The 18,475-nt window shown below is 38.3% G+C and overlaps 1 protein-coding gene across 2 annotated transcripts in view; it reads right to left on the reverse strand.

The window, feature by feature from the left end:
• The window catches only part of SNX24 (sorting nexin 24), a 171,581-nt gene that overhangs the window by 66,666 nt on the left and 86,440 nt on the right, over positions 1 to 18,475 (reverse strand). For both annotated transcript variants that reach the window (XM_005209116.5, NM_001076311.1), the window contains exon 2: positions 10,463 to 10,546. In XM_005209116.5, the coding sequence (XP_005209173.1) occupies positions 10,463 to 10,546 (84 nt within the window). The remainder of the gene's footprint in view (positions 1 to 10,462; positions 10,547 to 18,475) is intronic.

Genomic DNA, 18,475 nt, shown 5'->3' on the forward strand with positions numbered 1-18,475 from the left:
AGTACGTCAAGGCTGTATATTGTCACCCTGTTTATTTAACTTATATGCAGAGTACATCATGAGAAACGCTGGACTGGAAGAACCACAAGCTGGAATCAAGATTGCCAGGAGAAATATCAATAACCTCAGATATGCAGATGACACCACCCTTACGGCAGAAAGTGAAGAGGAACTAAAAAGCCTCTTGATGGACGTGAATCTGGGTGAACTCCAGGAGTTGGTGATAGACAGGGAGGCCTGGCGTGCTGCAGTTCATGGGTCGCAAAGAGTCAGACACAACTGAGTGACTGAACTGAACTGAACTGAGAGGTACAGAGCTAGATGCCATGACATTGGGAATTAGATACATAGAAAAGGGCTGTGAGGGGCAGAATCCTGAGAAGCTCCCAAGACCTTGCCTCCTTTTACATGTCTGTAAAATTCCTTCCTTGGATCTTGAGAGGACCAGTAAATGAGGTAAGACAGTCACTCCTCTGACTGGGTTCCACTCCATGAGACCCAGTCCTAGCAGAGGCCTGGATTGGAAGAAGTGAGCTGTGAGAAATAACAGGGACACATGGCTAGGATTTTAGGATGGCCTCGAGGAGCTGAGAACAGTCCCTGGCTAACAGTCAGCAAGAAAAGGGACTTCAGTCCTACAACCACAAGGAACTGACTTCCACTCATATGAGGATAGGACAGTAAAGACGACCCTGAGCTGCAGATGAGACCACAGCCTTGGCTGCCTCTGATTTCAGCCCCATGAGACCACAAGCAGAGAATCTGCTTGTGCCCAGACTCCTGATCCATGGGAACTCTGAGGTAACAAATTATCTGTTAAAGATGCTAAGTTTGTGGCCACTATATGCTGCAGTAGAAAACTAATGCAAAGGCCTTGGTCTGAGACACCCAACTCTGAGGGGCAGAGAAAAGAGGCTAGACAAGCAGTGAGGAGGCAGTGAAATGGTAAGCTGAGTTAAGAAAGTGTTTCTAGAAGAGACACGATAAGACTGTGCAGACACTACAAAGTCAGAAACACCAGTAAGCAGGAAGGCAGAGACTCCTCTTCCCAGGAATCATACTGAGAGAGGAGAGCAAGGCAGTGAACATAGCAGGGAAGCATGGAGTCAAAGTGGGTTCTATTATGTTCAATGGGAAATATTATAACATATTCATTTATTGATGAGACTGATTCAGTCCTGGGTGGGATGAAAGGAATAACTGATGAATATCTGTAAGGGAATAAACATATACCTCATCACTACACTATCTGAGGCATTTCTCAAACAAGAACAAAGCCAAAAAATGCTAATTATCCTGTGGTAATAAGCTTCTTAAGTTTTACTTTAAACATGAAGAAATTTCCTTTAACACAACTGAACCACAACATTTCTTATGTTTCAGAATAGAAAATCAACTCCATTATCTGTCTCTCTCTCTCCTTCTTAAAAAAAAAAATCTTGAGGATATAGTACTGAAAAGATTTTCCCTTTTTATTTATGTCAGAAGTACTGAGGAAGCCGATCATCGTAGTTGCTGGGCTCAGTGACAGCATTTGTAGGTGAGTAATGAATGGCTCGAGATGAGGAGAGACAAACCCAAGACAATATGTTTCCAGGAGGGCTCAGCTGCTTACAAGAAAAACACTCTTCTGCAGCTCCATCCGATGATTAACTGTCCAGGCCAGGCTATGTCCAGACCAACCGCCTTTCTGATCCCCACAGATAGCAACCAGATTCCACGATGCCACAAACACAATCCCCCTCTGCCTGGCAAGACCACTCCCTTCCCTTTTCATACTGTTAAAGGACTTTACACAGAACTTACCCCACAAAGACCTGCCATATGTACACTGGTGATAGCAGCCATTTTCCACCAAAAGGAACAGAAATACTTTCCCCAAGCATGGGAATAAAATGATGAAAAGGAAAAAAATGTTAGAGAAAGAAGTGGGGAACATTTCTTGGTGGGTAGGGGGTGGGCATTCAGTCTTTTACTCCATGTTGTCATCCTATCGTCTCAGGGTTCCCTTGAAGGACAGTTCACAAGGTGCTACACCCCCAGTTTAACCCCATATGGCAGTTTTTTTGGTCCTTCTGAATCATGGACTTTGTTAAATTAAATATGAGAAGGCAATAGTCTACACAAGCCAAAAGTAGGCAGGCACAAGAACTTGTTCATTTAGGAAGGAACCAGCACCAGATTTCCTGGAAACCCTTTTTTTTTTTTTTTTTCCCCTAAAAGAACTTGAGGTCATTTGTCACTTTTATTTTATTTATTTATTTTTATTTTTTAAAATTTAATTTAATTTTATTTTTAAACTTTATACTATTGTATTGGTTTTGCCAAATATCAAAATGAATCCGCCACAGGTATACATGTGTTCCCCATCCTGAACTCTCCTCCCTCCTCCCTCCCCATACCATCCCTCCGGGTCATCCCAGTGCACCAGCCCCAAGCATCCAGTATCATGCATTTGTGAATTAAAGGCTGGTTGAGAATGGACAGGAAACAGCTGGGAAGGCCACGCGAACTGTGTCTAGCAGTTTGCCAGGCGGGGATGTTTACTCTCCACACCGAGGATTTGGGCCAAGGAAGGCAGAGCTGCTTTCGAGGACCCAACACTGACAGTGCAAACACCTTGGCTGCAGAGGGGCAGAGCCTGGGCTAGCGGGAGCGTGGAGAAGGCTCTTGTCTTACCCTGTCACAGCCTGGGTCTGAGCCGTAAGGAGAGAACCCTACAACTTTTGTTTTAAGATATTATGCTAAGAGGGTACCTTCCCAGGTGGCACAGTGGTAAAGAATCCACCTGCCATGCTGGAGATGTGGATTCGATCCCTGGGTCAGGAAGATCCCCTGGAGGAGGGCATGGCGACCCACTCCAGTATTCTTGCCTGGGAAATCCCATGGACAGAGGAGCCTGGAGAGCTACAGTCCACGGGGTCACTAAGAGTCGGACACGACTGAGCAACTGAGCACGCACATGCATGCTAAGAGTGACCAGAGAAGAACAGGGTGGGGGTCTGTTTTGGGTTCAGTGTGGTGGTTGTGCTTTCCCACCCAGGACTAGCAGACCTATAGAACAGAGGCAAGTGTAACCTTGGGGTTAAGCGAAAGTGAAAGGAACTTGCTCAGTCGTGTCCGACTCTTCGTGACTCCATGGACTGTAGCCTGCCAGGCTCCCCCGTTCATGGGATTTTCTGGGCAAGAGCACTGGAGTGGGTTGCCATTGCCTTCTCCAGCAGATCTTCCCGACCCAGGGACTGAACCTGGGTCTCTCACATTGTAGGCAGACGCTTTACCATCTGAGCCACCAGGGAAGTGGTTAGACTTACCGTAAACTAAACTCCCACAATAAAAACTGTTCTTGTTGACCAAATATTTCTCCAGTAATTCATAAAAATGCATAATGTTCTCCAAATATCTCATTTGCCAAATACTTAGTTAATGCCTAATATGTGCCCAACACTAACAGTGAGGAATATATAAAAGACATGGTTCCTATTTTTATTTATTCATTCATTTTGTTCCTTCTAGTTTTCTTTGAGATTTTAGTGACATATAGCACTATGTAAGTTTAGGGTGTACAGTACAATGATTTTACTTACCTACATCATGAAATGGTTGCCACAATAAGTTCAGTGACTATCTATCATCTAATATAGATATAAAATTAAAGAAATAAAAAAATATTTTTCCTTGTGATGGAACTTTTAGGATTTAATCTCTTAACAATGTTCATATATAATGTAAGCAGTATTGATTATATTTATCATAATGTACATTATATCCCTAGTACTTATTTATTTTATAACTGGAAGTTTGTTTCTTTTGACTACCTTAATCCAATTCTATTTCCCCCAACACACTCCCTGACCTTGCACCCACCCCCACCTCTGGTAACCACAAATTTGACTTCTTTTCTATGAGTTTGTTTTTGAAGTATAATTCAGCTACAAACACTATCTTAGTTCCTAGTACTGACTGGATATTTCTATGCAATATAAAATGATCACCTGGATAGTCTAGTTAAGGACACAGTTCTTAGTTTTTAAAAATGTATCTTTTAGTTAGATAAAACTTAGGGATAACTAAATTTTAATTGGGACGTCCCTGGTGGCTCAGATAGTAAAGAATCTGTTTGCACTGCAGGAGACCTGGGTTCAATCTCTGGGTCAGAGAGATCTCCTGGAGAAAGGAATGGCTACTCATTCCAGTATTCCTTCCTGGAAAATTCCATGGACAGAGGATCCTGGTAGGTTGTAGTCCATGGGGTCAGAAAGAATCAGATATGACTGAGTGACTAACACAACAAAAAAGTTTAAATTATCTCATAGCCATTTTTAATTTAAGTAGAAATCTCTATTCTAAAAGGGAAAGGAGTTCCAAGGACAGAGAGATTCAGGAATAAAAGAAACTCACCTTGAAGAAGAACCTGAAATGTTTCAGTTTTATTTAAACAGATGAGAACACAGAGGGAAAGCAGTATGGCAAAGTCAGAGAGGCAGTGATCTTCATATACTGCGTTGATGGGGAAGACTGGCTTGGCTGCCACTACCATTTTCTTAGGAGAAGCAGTGAGCAATACAGCTGGCCAGTAAAGGGGTATATGGTAGATAGAATCCTGGTCTTCCCAAAGATGTCCATGTCCTAATCCCTAGAACCTCTAAATATATTACCTTACGGGTGTGATTAAAACAAGTACTTACAGATGGGAAGACTGGGCTTCCCTGATGGCTCAGCAGGTAAAGAATCTACCTGCCAATGCAGGAGATGCAGGTTCAACCCCTGGGTCAGGAAGATTCCCTGGAGAAGGGAATGGCTACCCACTCCAGTATTCTTGCCTGGACAATCCCATGGACAGAGGAGCCTGGAGGGCTACAATCCACGGGGTTGCAAAGAGTCAGACACAACTGGGCAACCAAGCACATCCAGGTAGCCCAGATGTAATCTCAAGGGGGAGGCAGAAGTGTCTAGGTCAGAGAGAGGAGATGTGATGACAGGAAATGTGACAATGGAAACAGAAGATGTGCTTTCTGACTTTGAAGACAGAAGAAGGCCATGAAAAGTGACAGCCTCTAGAGGCTGGAAAAGGCAAGGAAACGGATTCTCTTCTAGAGCCCCCCAGAACAAACAAACCCCTACTGACACATTCAAAGTGAAATAACAAATGTCTTAAGCCACTAAGTTTGTGATGATTTGGTACAACAGTAACAGAAAACTAACGCAGAGTTTAAGATTTTTGGTTTTGAAAGTCAATGTGCGTTTCATCGAGTTGGTAGATAATACAGGCACATTTCAATGTTTTTGAGCTAAAAAATGAAGATGAAAACAGTGCTTTAGGAAGATTATCTGTACCAGAGGATGAATAAAAGGAAAAGGATCTGAAACAGTTAAGAAAGAAATGAAGTAACAAGACACTGAATTGAGATGATAAGAGCAGAAAATGAAAAATTAAATGGCACATATTATATTAGTTTGGAAGAATGAATCAATAGGCTTGTTGACACTCTGGAAATGAAAGAGAAGAGAAAGGTAGGAAAGACTTTCAAGGTTTCAAACCTTGTGGCTTCAGTCTGTGTGATGGGGGTAATATAGGGAGGGTTATGTCTAAGAGATGCCTTTAAAAACGGAACCACACAATAGGAATTCTCAAGCTTCATTGAGCATGAAGGTCATCTGGGATGCTGGTTTAATGCAGATTTCTGGGCTCCATCACAGAGATTCAATTCAGCATGCCTGGTGGTGCCCAGGAATCTGCAATTTAATAAACATTTGTTTGGATTCAAGTCATCCAAAATTCATAGTTTAAAAAATTAACCAATCAAGAAAAATTAAAAGAAAGTGAAATCGAATTCTTCCAGAGTGCTGGAAGAAAAACCAATCTTACATAAAATCTGAAAGAGCGAAAATAGACATATATTTGAGATCATAAAAATGTTAAACTTTTATAATTTAAGACATTATAGCCAAAATAAAAAAGTCCATAGTGAAAAGTAGTTTCATCAAGTGACTAATATTTTATTAATAGGCTATGCAAAGTAACAAGCAAAAACAAGGGAGGCCCTAGCGGATAAATGGGTAAGCACATAAACGGAATTCCAAAAAGAGGGACTACAATCATAAACGTTAAGAAATACCAATTAAAACAGCAACAAGGCAACACATATTGCTTGCTAAGTAAACAAATACCATGGTAGGGGGGCTAATATTCAAAGCTGATGAGGTAAGTTCATGCTTGCTGGTTGCATTATAAACCAGCTAAAATCATTTTGTAAAAAAATAATTTGGCAATACATAGCCAAAGCTGTAAAAATAGTCATACTCTTTGACAGAGAATGCTCCTTTTGTACTCTAGCTTGAAATCGTCTTGGATATGGGAGGAAAAAAAAACTATATGTAACGAGGAATATCAATCATCAGAAGTTGACCATGTGATGCACACGATTTCATTTAGTCTGTAAAACAATCCTATGCAGTTAGCACTTTCATTGTTCCCATATTAAAATTAGGGAAATGGAGGCACTCAACTTGCTCCAAGGTAAAGGCAGGTTCAGAAACATTCTGCCACCAGAAATTCTACACTTAAGTTTTTATAGCATATTATCACCATGAGGGAATCCTGCAACACAGTAGCATTTGTTCCATTAGAAAATGCAAGAAATTGGGAACAGTAAGGAGATTCCTTAAAAAACTAGGAATAAAACTACAATATGACCCAGCAATCCCAATACTAGGCATATACCCTGAGGAAGCCATAACTGAAAAAGACACGTGTACCTCAGAGTTCACTGCAGCACTATGTACAATAGCTAGGACTTGTAAGCAACCCAGATGTCCACTGACAGATGAATGCATAAAGAAGTTGTGGTATGTATACACAATGGAATATTACTCAGCTATATAAAGGAATGTGTTTGAGTTGGTTCTAATGAGATGGATGAACCTAGAGCCTATTACACAAAGTGAAGTTAGAGAAAGACAAATATCCTATATTAATGCATACATATGGAATCTACAAAGATGGTACTGATGACCCTATTTACAGAGCAGCAACGGAGATGCAGACATACAGAACAGACTTTTGGAGACAGTGGGGGTGGGAGAGGTGAGATAATTCGAGAATATAGCATTTAAACACATTCATAGCTGTATGTAAAGTAGATAGCTAGTGGGAATTTGCTGTGTGACACAGAGAACCCAAAGCTGGTGCTCTGTAACAAGCTAGAGGGGTGGGAGGGGGATGAGGTGGGAGGGAGGTTCCAGAGGGAGGGGACATATGTATACCTATGGGTGATTCATGCTGATGAATGGCAGAAGCCAACACAATAAAGTAAATAATTATCCTCCAAATAAAAATAAAATAAAATTAAAAAAACTGCAAGACAAGGAAGAAAGGAAAACAGTAATTATAGCAGCACAGTAGAAATATATGTGAGTAACAATGGTTTATTTCCCCCACCTCCAAACTTTCTGCAAGACTTAGCTTTATTATCTAAAAAAACTCAGCTTACTTGGCGGGAGGAAAATAAAGCACATAGGAAAGAAAAAAAAAAAAACAAACCTGACTTTTTCAAAAAATTAGAAAGAAATCCTAAGAAAATGTAGAGGATGAGAATGTTTTGAGAGAAGGATAATAATAATTATAGAAAACTATGAGCTTGAGAGAAGTATAATAATCATCTTCAGATAATTAGATAAACTGTCAAATGAGTAACGGTTTTAGTTTGGCTCTAAGTGGGCCTGACAGTAAGCCAGAAGGCATTGTTGTGTGTTTGTGGTAAATGGATATGAACCAAGCATCTATTATTTTAAAGGTACAAAGCACTTATTAATAGTTCATATATGATTTTAGAATTAATTTGGGAACATTGGCTAAAAACTTTTAATAAGTGAGAAATACAAAGTACAGTGTGAGAGAAACCAGGACATTGGCAACAGAGCAAACTGCACCCATTGCAGAAATAATTGAATGTAAAAAAAAAAAATAATAATTGATTTAAAGAGAAAGTATTTTATGTAAAAACAGAACATTCAAAGCACACAACAAAATTCAAACATGGAAACCGGAGTACCAAAATTCTAATAAAAGGATAAAATTGTACAACATGGCAGCAATAATCAGTAAAGCTTGTGTATTCTGATTAAATTTTTGCCCATGTCAATCCTCCTTAACAAACAACTTTACAGTCAGGATTACAGATTTATATTTATTTTTACACCCTGTCTTTATTTGCACTTCATTGCTTTTTAGTTACTTTTTTGCCAAATCTAATACAATTAAAATGGGACAAATAAAGGGGACTTCTAACAGCCACTTTCTGCTCTATAAAACATACAATTCAGTGTCTCCCCACTAAAAAACTCTGCTGCACAATGTTATTTTTTTCTCCAAATCCCTGTAATCATGTTTTAACGAGGCTGCTAAAAACATGCAAAATTGAGAGATTTGAGAATTTCTATTTTCTCTTAATTCTAATCGTCTTGATGATATAATTTCAAGAATAGCTCAAATTATTAACAGAACTACAGAAGTTGAGAGAAGCATCCTAGGAAATCTAGGAATTTTTTTCTGACTCTGAGAATCTAAGACCTTGCCTATAATCACTGGGGAGAGGGTCCTCTTCTGTAGAAGAAAATAAATCGTAATAGAGAAGAGAGCATGAGCGACTCTCCACTGATAAGCAGCATGGGCAGCCTCTTGCTCAGGGCGGGCCTAATTGGCAGTCACCCAGCTGTGCCTCGTGTGGAGTTGGCCCCCAAGTATCTTGGGGGACAGCTGGGCTGTGCTGGGGTCACGGAGACCTGGCAGGGTAGGAAGGAGGCTTGCATGTGACAGGCTGCTGAGTCCAGACTACTGCATCAGAGGCCGGGGACGGGGAGGAATTCAGGTTTTAATTTCATTGTATGGACACATTTCATAAGGTCCCCAGCAGAAATCTCTCTAGAATCTGTTTCCTCAATAAACAAGTGAACAAAACCAGAATTCCTTGAGAAGGAAGTGAAGCCCAGACTCCACGTTTGTTTCTCTGTGAGGCCCTTGGGTGGGGGGAGCTTTTTGTAAAGTCGGCTGGCAATGCCCAGCCTAAGTCTGTGCTTCGCCTGTGCTGTTTCTTGCGGAAGTAAACCTGGATGTAACACAACTTTAAGTAGAAAATTCAGTGTTAATTATCCCTTGCTATCCTAATGGAAAAGTGTACAGATAACTGATAGCTCCTCAAACAAGGGGGGAACGAGGCTTACTCACTTCCCAGTATCATCTGTTTCAAGTTTTACTCAATACTCTGATTATAAAATAAAAATTTTAAGTTTTAAAAAATGCTACAAAAGAAATGCTACACAGCTTTTAATACAGAGTTAGCCCACTACCACATCATTCACGCACTGATAGTTCCCAGAAAAATTTAAGTTGTCCTTAATGAAATTAAAAGCATAGATTAAATATAATAAAATATATAATAAAAATATAATATATAAAAATATAATTATATATAATATATAATAAAAATATATAATACATAATAAAATAAAATAAATAAAAGCATAGATTATTTCTGAACATACTATCTTTCCATCCAGCTTTTCTCCCCCCATCTAAGTTCTTACCTTGAAGAAATTGAACTGTGCCACACATTTTATATATGTGTATGTATATAATAATACATATTCATATACAGGAAGTATATATACACACATACATATATACATATACAAAGATATGAATATGTATATATGAAAGAAAAATGCTAAAACTGTGTTAACTCATATGTGGTGATTTTCTGGGGAATTTCATGAGATATTTCTAGTTATTAAGGTATTTTAACACTTTAATAATAATTTATAACCTGTGAAATATTAAAATTTGATAGAAAAAAAGAAGTATTCTCTCTTCTACGTTTCACTGACCATTTTTCCAAAACCTCAGCTATTTCTTTTGTATTCTTATTTCTTTTCTCAAAGACTTTAACAAAATGGTTCTGAGAACTGAAAAACCAGTCTTGTAACATGGCCTTGATAATTCAAAAGAAAGCCTTGAGCCCACTTTACATGATCCCCAAACAGTCCTTGAATACAGGAGACATAGATGTCATCTTTTCCAGATATATTTGAGTATAAGTTGATTTTGATAAATTTATGTCTGTAAAATAATCATTTGACTCCCCTCCATTTTTGTAAAGCTTTAAGTATATTTTATGGACAAAACAGGATCTGGGTCTTATTCTTTCTGAACCTACAACACCCAGCATAGTACACTCCAGTTTGCCATCACACATCTATTTATGCAAAAGATCTTAACGGAAAATCCACCTACTCAGAAAGCAGACCTTTGAAACGACTGAACAATTCATTTTAAAAGGAAATTTACTTCATGATAAAAGAAATCATACTGTTCTCAGAACTGTTAAAGCTCTAAGGAACCACAGAAAGCAGTCTTAATGTTATACCATCTGCCCTGTAGAGAAGAGCTGGGGGGAGAAGTTACCTTTTTGTGCAGGGCATGAAATTCGCTGTACCTTTTTTCAACAAAATGTTTTCTTCCATTCATTAGAACTTCTATCTTAAACACCTAAAGGAAAAAAATAAAAAAAGATTAGTTCCACCAGTTCCAAACCCTCAGTTGTCTGATGTGGTAAGTTTGTGACCATGATATATTTCATCCCTTTAATTACAGTAGCTGATCCCCCAAAACCCAGAAGGCTCAGGAGACCCTGGCCCAACAGCACTGATTAATGAGCCCTGGAGCCAAATGCTCACTAACAAATGACAGCAACCCTGCAAATGTGTTTAAAAATAGCGGCAACTTAAATGCCTTCAAATGCTCCTTAACTTTTTAACCAGAGAACACTCCTCTCCTAAAATTTCACTAAATGCATAGGATGGCATCAAAATACAAGTGTGATGCCACAGAAACAGTCTGCCAGAAATCACAGCCCATTATGGGTATTTCAATGACGGCAGTGCTGTGTCATCTTTAAGACAACCAAGCAAACAGTAGTACATTTTAGGTTAATTTCTTTCTAACCTGCATATTCATCTCCAGTCTCAGCTGGGCTTATTCTGCTGTTTGCAAAATGGGGAAAATGTAGTAAAGGTTCGTTTTCCCTGCATGATACGAGTGACAGCTTGTGCTCCCACCTTCAGGAGGTTGAAAGGCCAGCGAAAAGGCTCTCTGGGTGCACTAATTAGTAAGCACTAACATGACACTTTCTTGATTCTTAGGTCATGGGTCAAGACTGGGGACAAGGGATGAGGAATATGGTGAAATGCTCATGAGAACACAACACTAAGGTAGGCGGGGGAAGGATGCTCGGCAGGAGCTGAAGAGCAGATGCTCTGTATTTCCAAGAGTTTGTCTTTGGTTCTGTCTGCTTTGCTGAGGGAAAGTCTGTCATCACCAAGATGAAGGAGAATTGTTCCATGACCTAGTAAGCCTGGTTTCCCATTTCAATTGCCCTTCTGAAGGAAACAAAACTAAAGTTGAGGTCATGTGACACTAAAGAGTGTTAAACACATTCTGCTAACCCTAAAAAGAACTATTTAAGCATATGAGATACAAGATCACACTCCTTCATTATGAAAATACCTCTCTATGGCTCTAAATTTCTGCCTTACATGTAAATATGACTGTTGTGGAAAGCCAGAAATTACATCATCAAACAAAATGTGTTCATATTTTTGTACTTCTTCCAATTAGAAACAAAATCTTCTGTTCCATGACTCGGTTTAAGAAACCTGCTTTTATTAAATAAGTGTTCAATTTTTATCAGTTTAACCAACCGTTCTTTTTTCCTCAAGAAATCCCTCTAAAAAATACTTTTTCTTTGGTGAGTCAGTGAAAATATTTTCTTCAAGAAACATATGCATATGCTTCAGACTCCAAGACATATATACATTATTTTTTAGAAAAAAAATTTGTTTACTAGTTCACTAAAGTAAATCTGTCTTCTTCAAAGACCCTTCAAAGCCAGGAATACAATGAGAAAATCACCCTGGGAAATGCAAACAAAAGAAGCACAGCTTCAACTCAGGGGCTTGGTTAATAGAAATCAGAGTCTCCTTTCTAGAGTCAGGTCTCAGACTTAAATCAGGACAATGTGGGAGCAATGAAAGTACTTTCCATCTGCAGAGCTGTATGAAATAGACGGAGTTACGTTCTGAGTTCAGTTACTTGAGGCTTCATCACAAAAACCACCACTTTAATTGGCACGTTTGCTGAAGAACCCATAGAAGGAGAAAGCTGAAGACTCAGAAAGGTTCAGCTTACTAGGTTGCCCCTCAGGTGCTCCCTCCTGAAGGCCACAGATAAGACACATTACACAGCAGCTGCCTCATGGAATGTCACCCCTTCTATCGACCAGATGGCTTCATTACCAAGTTCCACAGTTACTTCACACAATCACTAAATTTCACTTTGCGGGGGAGGGGCTGGGGTGTACGTAACAGACATAGACCCACAGAGAAAAGTATGTGATAAATTTTAATTCTAATATTATTATTAGGTTGCTATTTTTTAAATGCACAATATACCTAATACTGTTAAGACGTTTTTCTTTTAAATGGGAAAACACCTTGGAAAGGAGATTTCTTAATCAGAATTTCCATGACAATATTAATCAAGAAATGGAGTCCATTTAATAAATCTTATGTTCCTAAATTCCACAGCAGACTTATTTTTTTTTTCTTAATAGTTTCTGACACATGTTGTCCCTGCTGCCAGGAAAACATTTTCCCTCTTGCCTTTCCTGGCAAACTCCTAGTAGCTGTTATCTAGCTCTAAGGTCGGGGCAGCACAGATGATGTTTGGAATGAATGCACGGTATCTGGCATTTGTTCATTCAGTTATTTAACTGATATTTACTGAAGGACTACAATGTGCCTGTGCCCAGGAGTCACTTGACGCTCCGCGGATTCAGCAGAGAACAAGACAAACAAGAGCCCAGACTTCACGGAGCACACCTCCTTTATAGGATCCAGTGAGGAAGGCAGATCATAAACAGATAAAAAAAACACGGTGAAGTCGAGAAACAAAAGTGCAGTGAAGAATAGAGTAGGATAACACAGAGCTGGACAAGAGTGCTGTTTTAGACACTGTGGTAAGAAGAGGTCTCTCTGAACACAGAGGCAGTGAGGGGTACAAAATCTGACAGGAAATACCAGGAAAAAGTGTATGCAGGAGTTGAATGTGGCTGCCTCTGGAATTTCAGACTGGGTGGATGAGGATTGTTTGTTTGTGTTCCTCCCCCCTCCACCCCATATTTAAGGTCCAGAGAAGGAGAGTCCAGAGAAGGAGAAACAATTATACAATTGGACAAAATAAGTGGGAGAACTGGCTCTTAAGACATTGGACATGAGGAAATGAAGACACTGGACATGAGGAAATGAATGACACCGAGAGATAGGAAACAGTGATTCCTAAGATTACCCCTAGGATAACCACAAGGTGGCCTGAATTAGGGACAGGGAGGAGAGAGTGGCAGGAAGCCATGGCGGTTTCCGGGGCACAGTTCTGGAGAGGAGTGAGCCACAGATGAAGGGAATTTCTGTGACTTGCCAGAGGTCTCCCTCCAGCATTCAGCTGAATCCTCATCAGCACGTGAGGCTGAGCAGACTACCCAAGGACAGGAAGAGATTAGAGACCCCGGTGCTCAGAGCTCACAGACACCAGGGCACAGTTCTTGCTCCCAAAAGCCAAGGTGAAAACCTCTTAATTCGGGGAGCACTCGTTAGAGAGCTCAGAGGAGTCCTGTCTCAGTAGTAGAGCTAAAGTAACTGTAAGCTAAAAGCTTTTCTAATCCAAAGTAACAAACCTTAAAAGCAAGACCTAAAGAGAATAAACTGTTTCTGACTAACTTAACTTGCCAGAACAAAGTTCAAGAATATTTTTGAGAGCATAAAAACGTTCAGTACCCAACAAGACAAAATGTACAAACTGCTGCTGCTAAGTCACTTCAGTCATGTCCGACTCTGTGCGACCCCAGAGACGACAGCCCACCAGGCTCTCCCGTCCCTGGGATTCTCCAGGCAAGAACACTGGAGTGGGCTGCCATTTCCTTCTCCGATGCATGAAGTGAAAAGTGAAAGTGAAGTCACTCTTAGCGACCCCATGGACTGCAGCCTACCAGGCTCCTCCATCCATGGGATTTTCCAGGCAAGAATACTGGAGTGGGGTGCCACTGCCTTCTCCAAAATGTACAAAGCCTGGCATTTAATCGAAAAGAAGCAAGAAACTTCAACTCATAATGAAAAGAAAAAACAGTAAATAGAAACTAGTCCAGAAATGACACAGATGATAAAATTAGTAGATTAAAGCATTAACTTGTTATAAGAAAATTTCTTATGTTCAAGAACCTAGAAGAAAGGTTGACTATGTTAAGTGGAGGCATGGAAGATATAAACAAGGCTTAGATAACAGGTGTGGGTCCTACTGAAGAGTAAAAAATGTCTGTGAATAAAAATATACATATACTGGAGGAGATTAGCAGCAGGTAAGACACTAGAGAAGAAAAGATAAGTAAAGTTAAAAATCCAGCAGTAGCAACTTAAATCAACAAAGCATTCGTGAACCATGGGACAACTTTAAACATCAAAGTGCATGTATAATCAGAGTACTCATAGCAGAGGTGAGATGTGGGGAAAGAGGTTGGAGAGAAAGACAAATATGTTTGAAGAAATCTTGATCAAGAATTTCCCCAATTTGATAGAAACTATAAACTTGTAAGTCCAAGATGACCAATGGACCCAAGTACAAGAAACAGGGGGAAAAAACCCAAGGCAAAACATAATCTAATTGTTAAAAACCAGTAAGAAAGAAAACCTGAAAAGCTGCCAGAAAACAGAGACATCACATAGAAAAGAAAGATAAGTTTGACAGCAAATTTTTCAAATGTTTCTATAAATAACCAACCCTGTGAGTCAATGCATATATATTTCGGTTACGTAAATATGTTCTATGTAAAGTGGCATATATAAAAATCAACGTACGATTTAATCATTATTTTTAAAGTGTTTAGGAATTTTTCCTAAATAGTAAGACCAATAATAACAACAACAATAACAAAGACTTTTATAATTCTTATATGCAGGCACTGCTCCAAGCTCCTTTATCATGACAATCACTCATTTAATTTTCACAACAACCCACCACGGGATAGGTAGTATGATCCCCATTTACTGGCAAGGAAACTGAGGCATGAGTTAAGTACCTTGCCTATGGTAGCTACATTTTGAACTCAGTGATTCGGTTCCTGAATCCGCCTTCTTAACCACTGCACAATACTGATGCCCAATGAACAGACTCCCTTATAGTCTTGTTCACTGGGGGAGATACTCTGGAGGGGGAACAATGCCTTCCATACAGTCTCCTCTAAGGCAGCTCTGCAGGAACCTAGGGCCCCTGGCAGAGAGGGTGGTGGTGATGCTGGCGTGAGGAATTCACCCCTAACTACAGCCTGTGCTCCTCTCAAACAAACACTGATCTATGTAGAAAGCATACAATTCTGCAGAGTAGAAAAAAATCCTTCTCCTGCCAGGATCTGTGTCCATACCGCCTCCTCAGTCAATCTCCTTACATTGCTGCCCCCAAACTCAGTGTGTATGGTTTTGCTACAAAAACATATGCTTACAAGGAAGACTTTTCAGAAGTCCAAAGGAAATAAACTGAAAAGCATGTTTAATACATAAGAGACTTGGATAAAACCATATTAAGTTTTTTATTTGGATCTGTTTAAGCTACTTGTTGCCTTTCAGAAATTGTCTATACTCATATTAACTCTTTATGTACATATAAAATATGTTATTTTCTTAATACGACTGTAGCTAGAGCATATAGTTCTACTACTTTTGTTTTTTCTACTACTTTTATTCTTTACTTTATTTACTTAATACATAGACACCTTCATTAATGAGCACATTTTGACATACTTCATTCTTTAATGGCTACATAGTACTACCATGTATGTTGTTACCACAGTTTATTTAATGAGGACCCTAATCAAGGTGAATATTAAGTTACTGGAGTATTTTTCACTGTATATTTTTAATACATTTATATACATTTATATAAATATGTACATATATATTTATTTATGTCTACATATACCTACATATATTTATATATGTTAATGATTAATGTATGTGTATAGACATACACATCTCATTCTTGTTCCTGTGTATGAACTTACACACATACATACAGAAGATAAATTACCAAAAATGTTACCAAATTCATCCCCCTCAAATGTACTAAGTTACCCTACTAAGTTACCAAAAGGATATGGAATGCCTGGCTCATTCTGACCAACACTGGCTACCAGTCACTTTGGCAATATGATGAGGAAATGAGAACAAATTGGGAATATTTTGCCCAGGGTTTATAGTAGCATAAGTTTCCATTCCAACTGTCTTACGTAAAATCACATAGAGACCTGACCTATCCATCTAGCCCTCTACTCTTGGAGATATCCTTGCCTTCAGAGATGTCTAGAAATTCCCCTGTATAAAGCAAGGGAAGCTTCATGTAACTAAATAAACATATTAAGATTTTCATTTAAGTTTGTTTAAAAAACAGAAACTATACTGTTCATGTGACTATTCTGGCCACAGTCCTAAGAACATTATTAAGTCCTTAGACTTCCAATTGAAAAGAAAAATAAATACTACTTTAAAGAGAAGATTTCAATTTGTAAGTGCGGTTTTGACTACACGTTAGAGTCAGTTTTTTTTTTTCCCCGCAGTTCGATAACATCTCTGAAGTTAAACTGTAAATTAATGATAAAATATTTTATAATTTGGTTTACACCCAGTTTTTTCAGAAATGTATCTAAAAAAACAAAATAAACTTAAGCTAAAGAAGGACTTAACTTATATTCTAGGTTGAATGATCTCTGTCTTCAGAAGCTTGTATCTTTCATAGTCATTTATTTTCAACCAAAGAAAAGAAAAGTTTTCATACCTAAAAGTGTCTAATAAATAACTTTTAGGTGCTTTACAAATAAAGTTGGAAACTGTATATAAAATTAAAGTTTTAAGTCCAGTCTTCCAAGTAGTTTGGATCACTAATGCATTATAATAAGGATATATTAAAGCATTATACTAAGAATACACATAAAGATACACTATCAGCTTCAAAATGACTTTTCTTTATATATATACATACTAGGCAAATTTTCCACCAGGAAGATGGGAAGGTGCTTGTCTCAGACATGCAGGAGAGAGAATATTTTATGTACTATGTTTATGTTTATGAAATTCTCTTTGAAGATTTTTTCAAAAAAGAATTCAAAAAAGCAGCCAAGAAACGGTGGAAATCTAGAAACAATATGCAGATATTGGGGAATCTTAAAATACCAATTATGCAGCCTAAAAAGTATTCAAATTAGAGTAAGAAGCCAAAGGGTTCCAAGAAGAATGCTTTCAAGAACAAAATGGGTATGATTAATACCTATTATCATTAATGAGGTTTTAGTGATAGCATCAAAGCATTCACCTTTCTCTGTTAAGAAAAAAAAAGTGCTTAAGAATTTCAAGAAAACCAACTAAACAAAACTGTATACAATGTACAGTTCCAAATATAAAGCAAAATAAATGCAACACGATCTGAAACAGTTTAGAGAATTAAGAATGTCAGGATTTCCCTGGAGGTCCAGAGATTAAGACTTCACCTTCCAATGCTGGGGGTGAGGGTTACCCTGGTTGGGGAGCTAAGATCTTACATGCCTCACAGCAAAAAACCAAAACATAAGACAGAAACAATATTGTGACAAATTCAATAAAGACTTTAAAAATGGTCCACACACAAAAAAAACCCACAAAAAACCTGAACAAGATTGTCCATTTGAAGCAATGCTTGAAACATTCTCCACTGAGCAGTACAGGTTAACAATTTATAAGGCTTCCTTTCCTTCTTTACAATTCCAAAAGCTTGATTACATGGTGAAAACATAAATAAATATCTGTACACACACACATATAATTATCATATGGGAACATTAATTATTGTACTCAGCTTTTGTAATCAATCTATACAACAGAGAAGACAATTATTTTTACAGAACAGACTGCAAATATTTTTTGTGTAAAAACTAATGTCATAACTAGCAGAAAACAAGAGATGAATGGGGAAGGAACGGGATGTAAAGCAAGTAAACAGGGTCCACATCTTTCCATCTTACATAATTGACAGTCAAAGCATGCTGCTTAAAAGCTGGTGAATGAAAGTTGCTCAAGTTACACAGTAACAAATACAAAGTCATAAAGTTGATTTTAATTATGAAATTAAAATCATATACATAGTGAAAATGGAGTAGAGGAGAGTTTAATACAGGAGTGGAATCAACTCAATTCATATTTCTAAGAGATTATCAGGGACACAGAGATTTTCCAAGACACCAAGAAATGGAGATTCAGATACATTATTAATACTTACAGTAACATTGCTTAAATTAGTAACTTTTCAACTAACTTCTGGTTCTAGAAGGTCATTTATAGACATTTATAG

The sequence above is a fragment of the Bos taurus genome, chromosome 7, assembly GCF_002263795.3.
Source record: "Bos taurus isolate L1 Dominette 01449 registration number 42190680 breed Hereford chromosome 7, ARS-UCD2.0, whole genome shotgun sequence".
NCBI lineage: Eukaryota > Metazoa > Chordata > Mammalia > Artiodactyla > Bovidae > Bos > Bos taurus.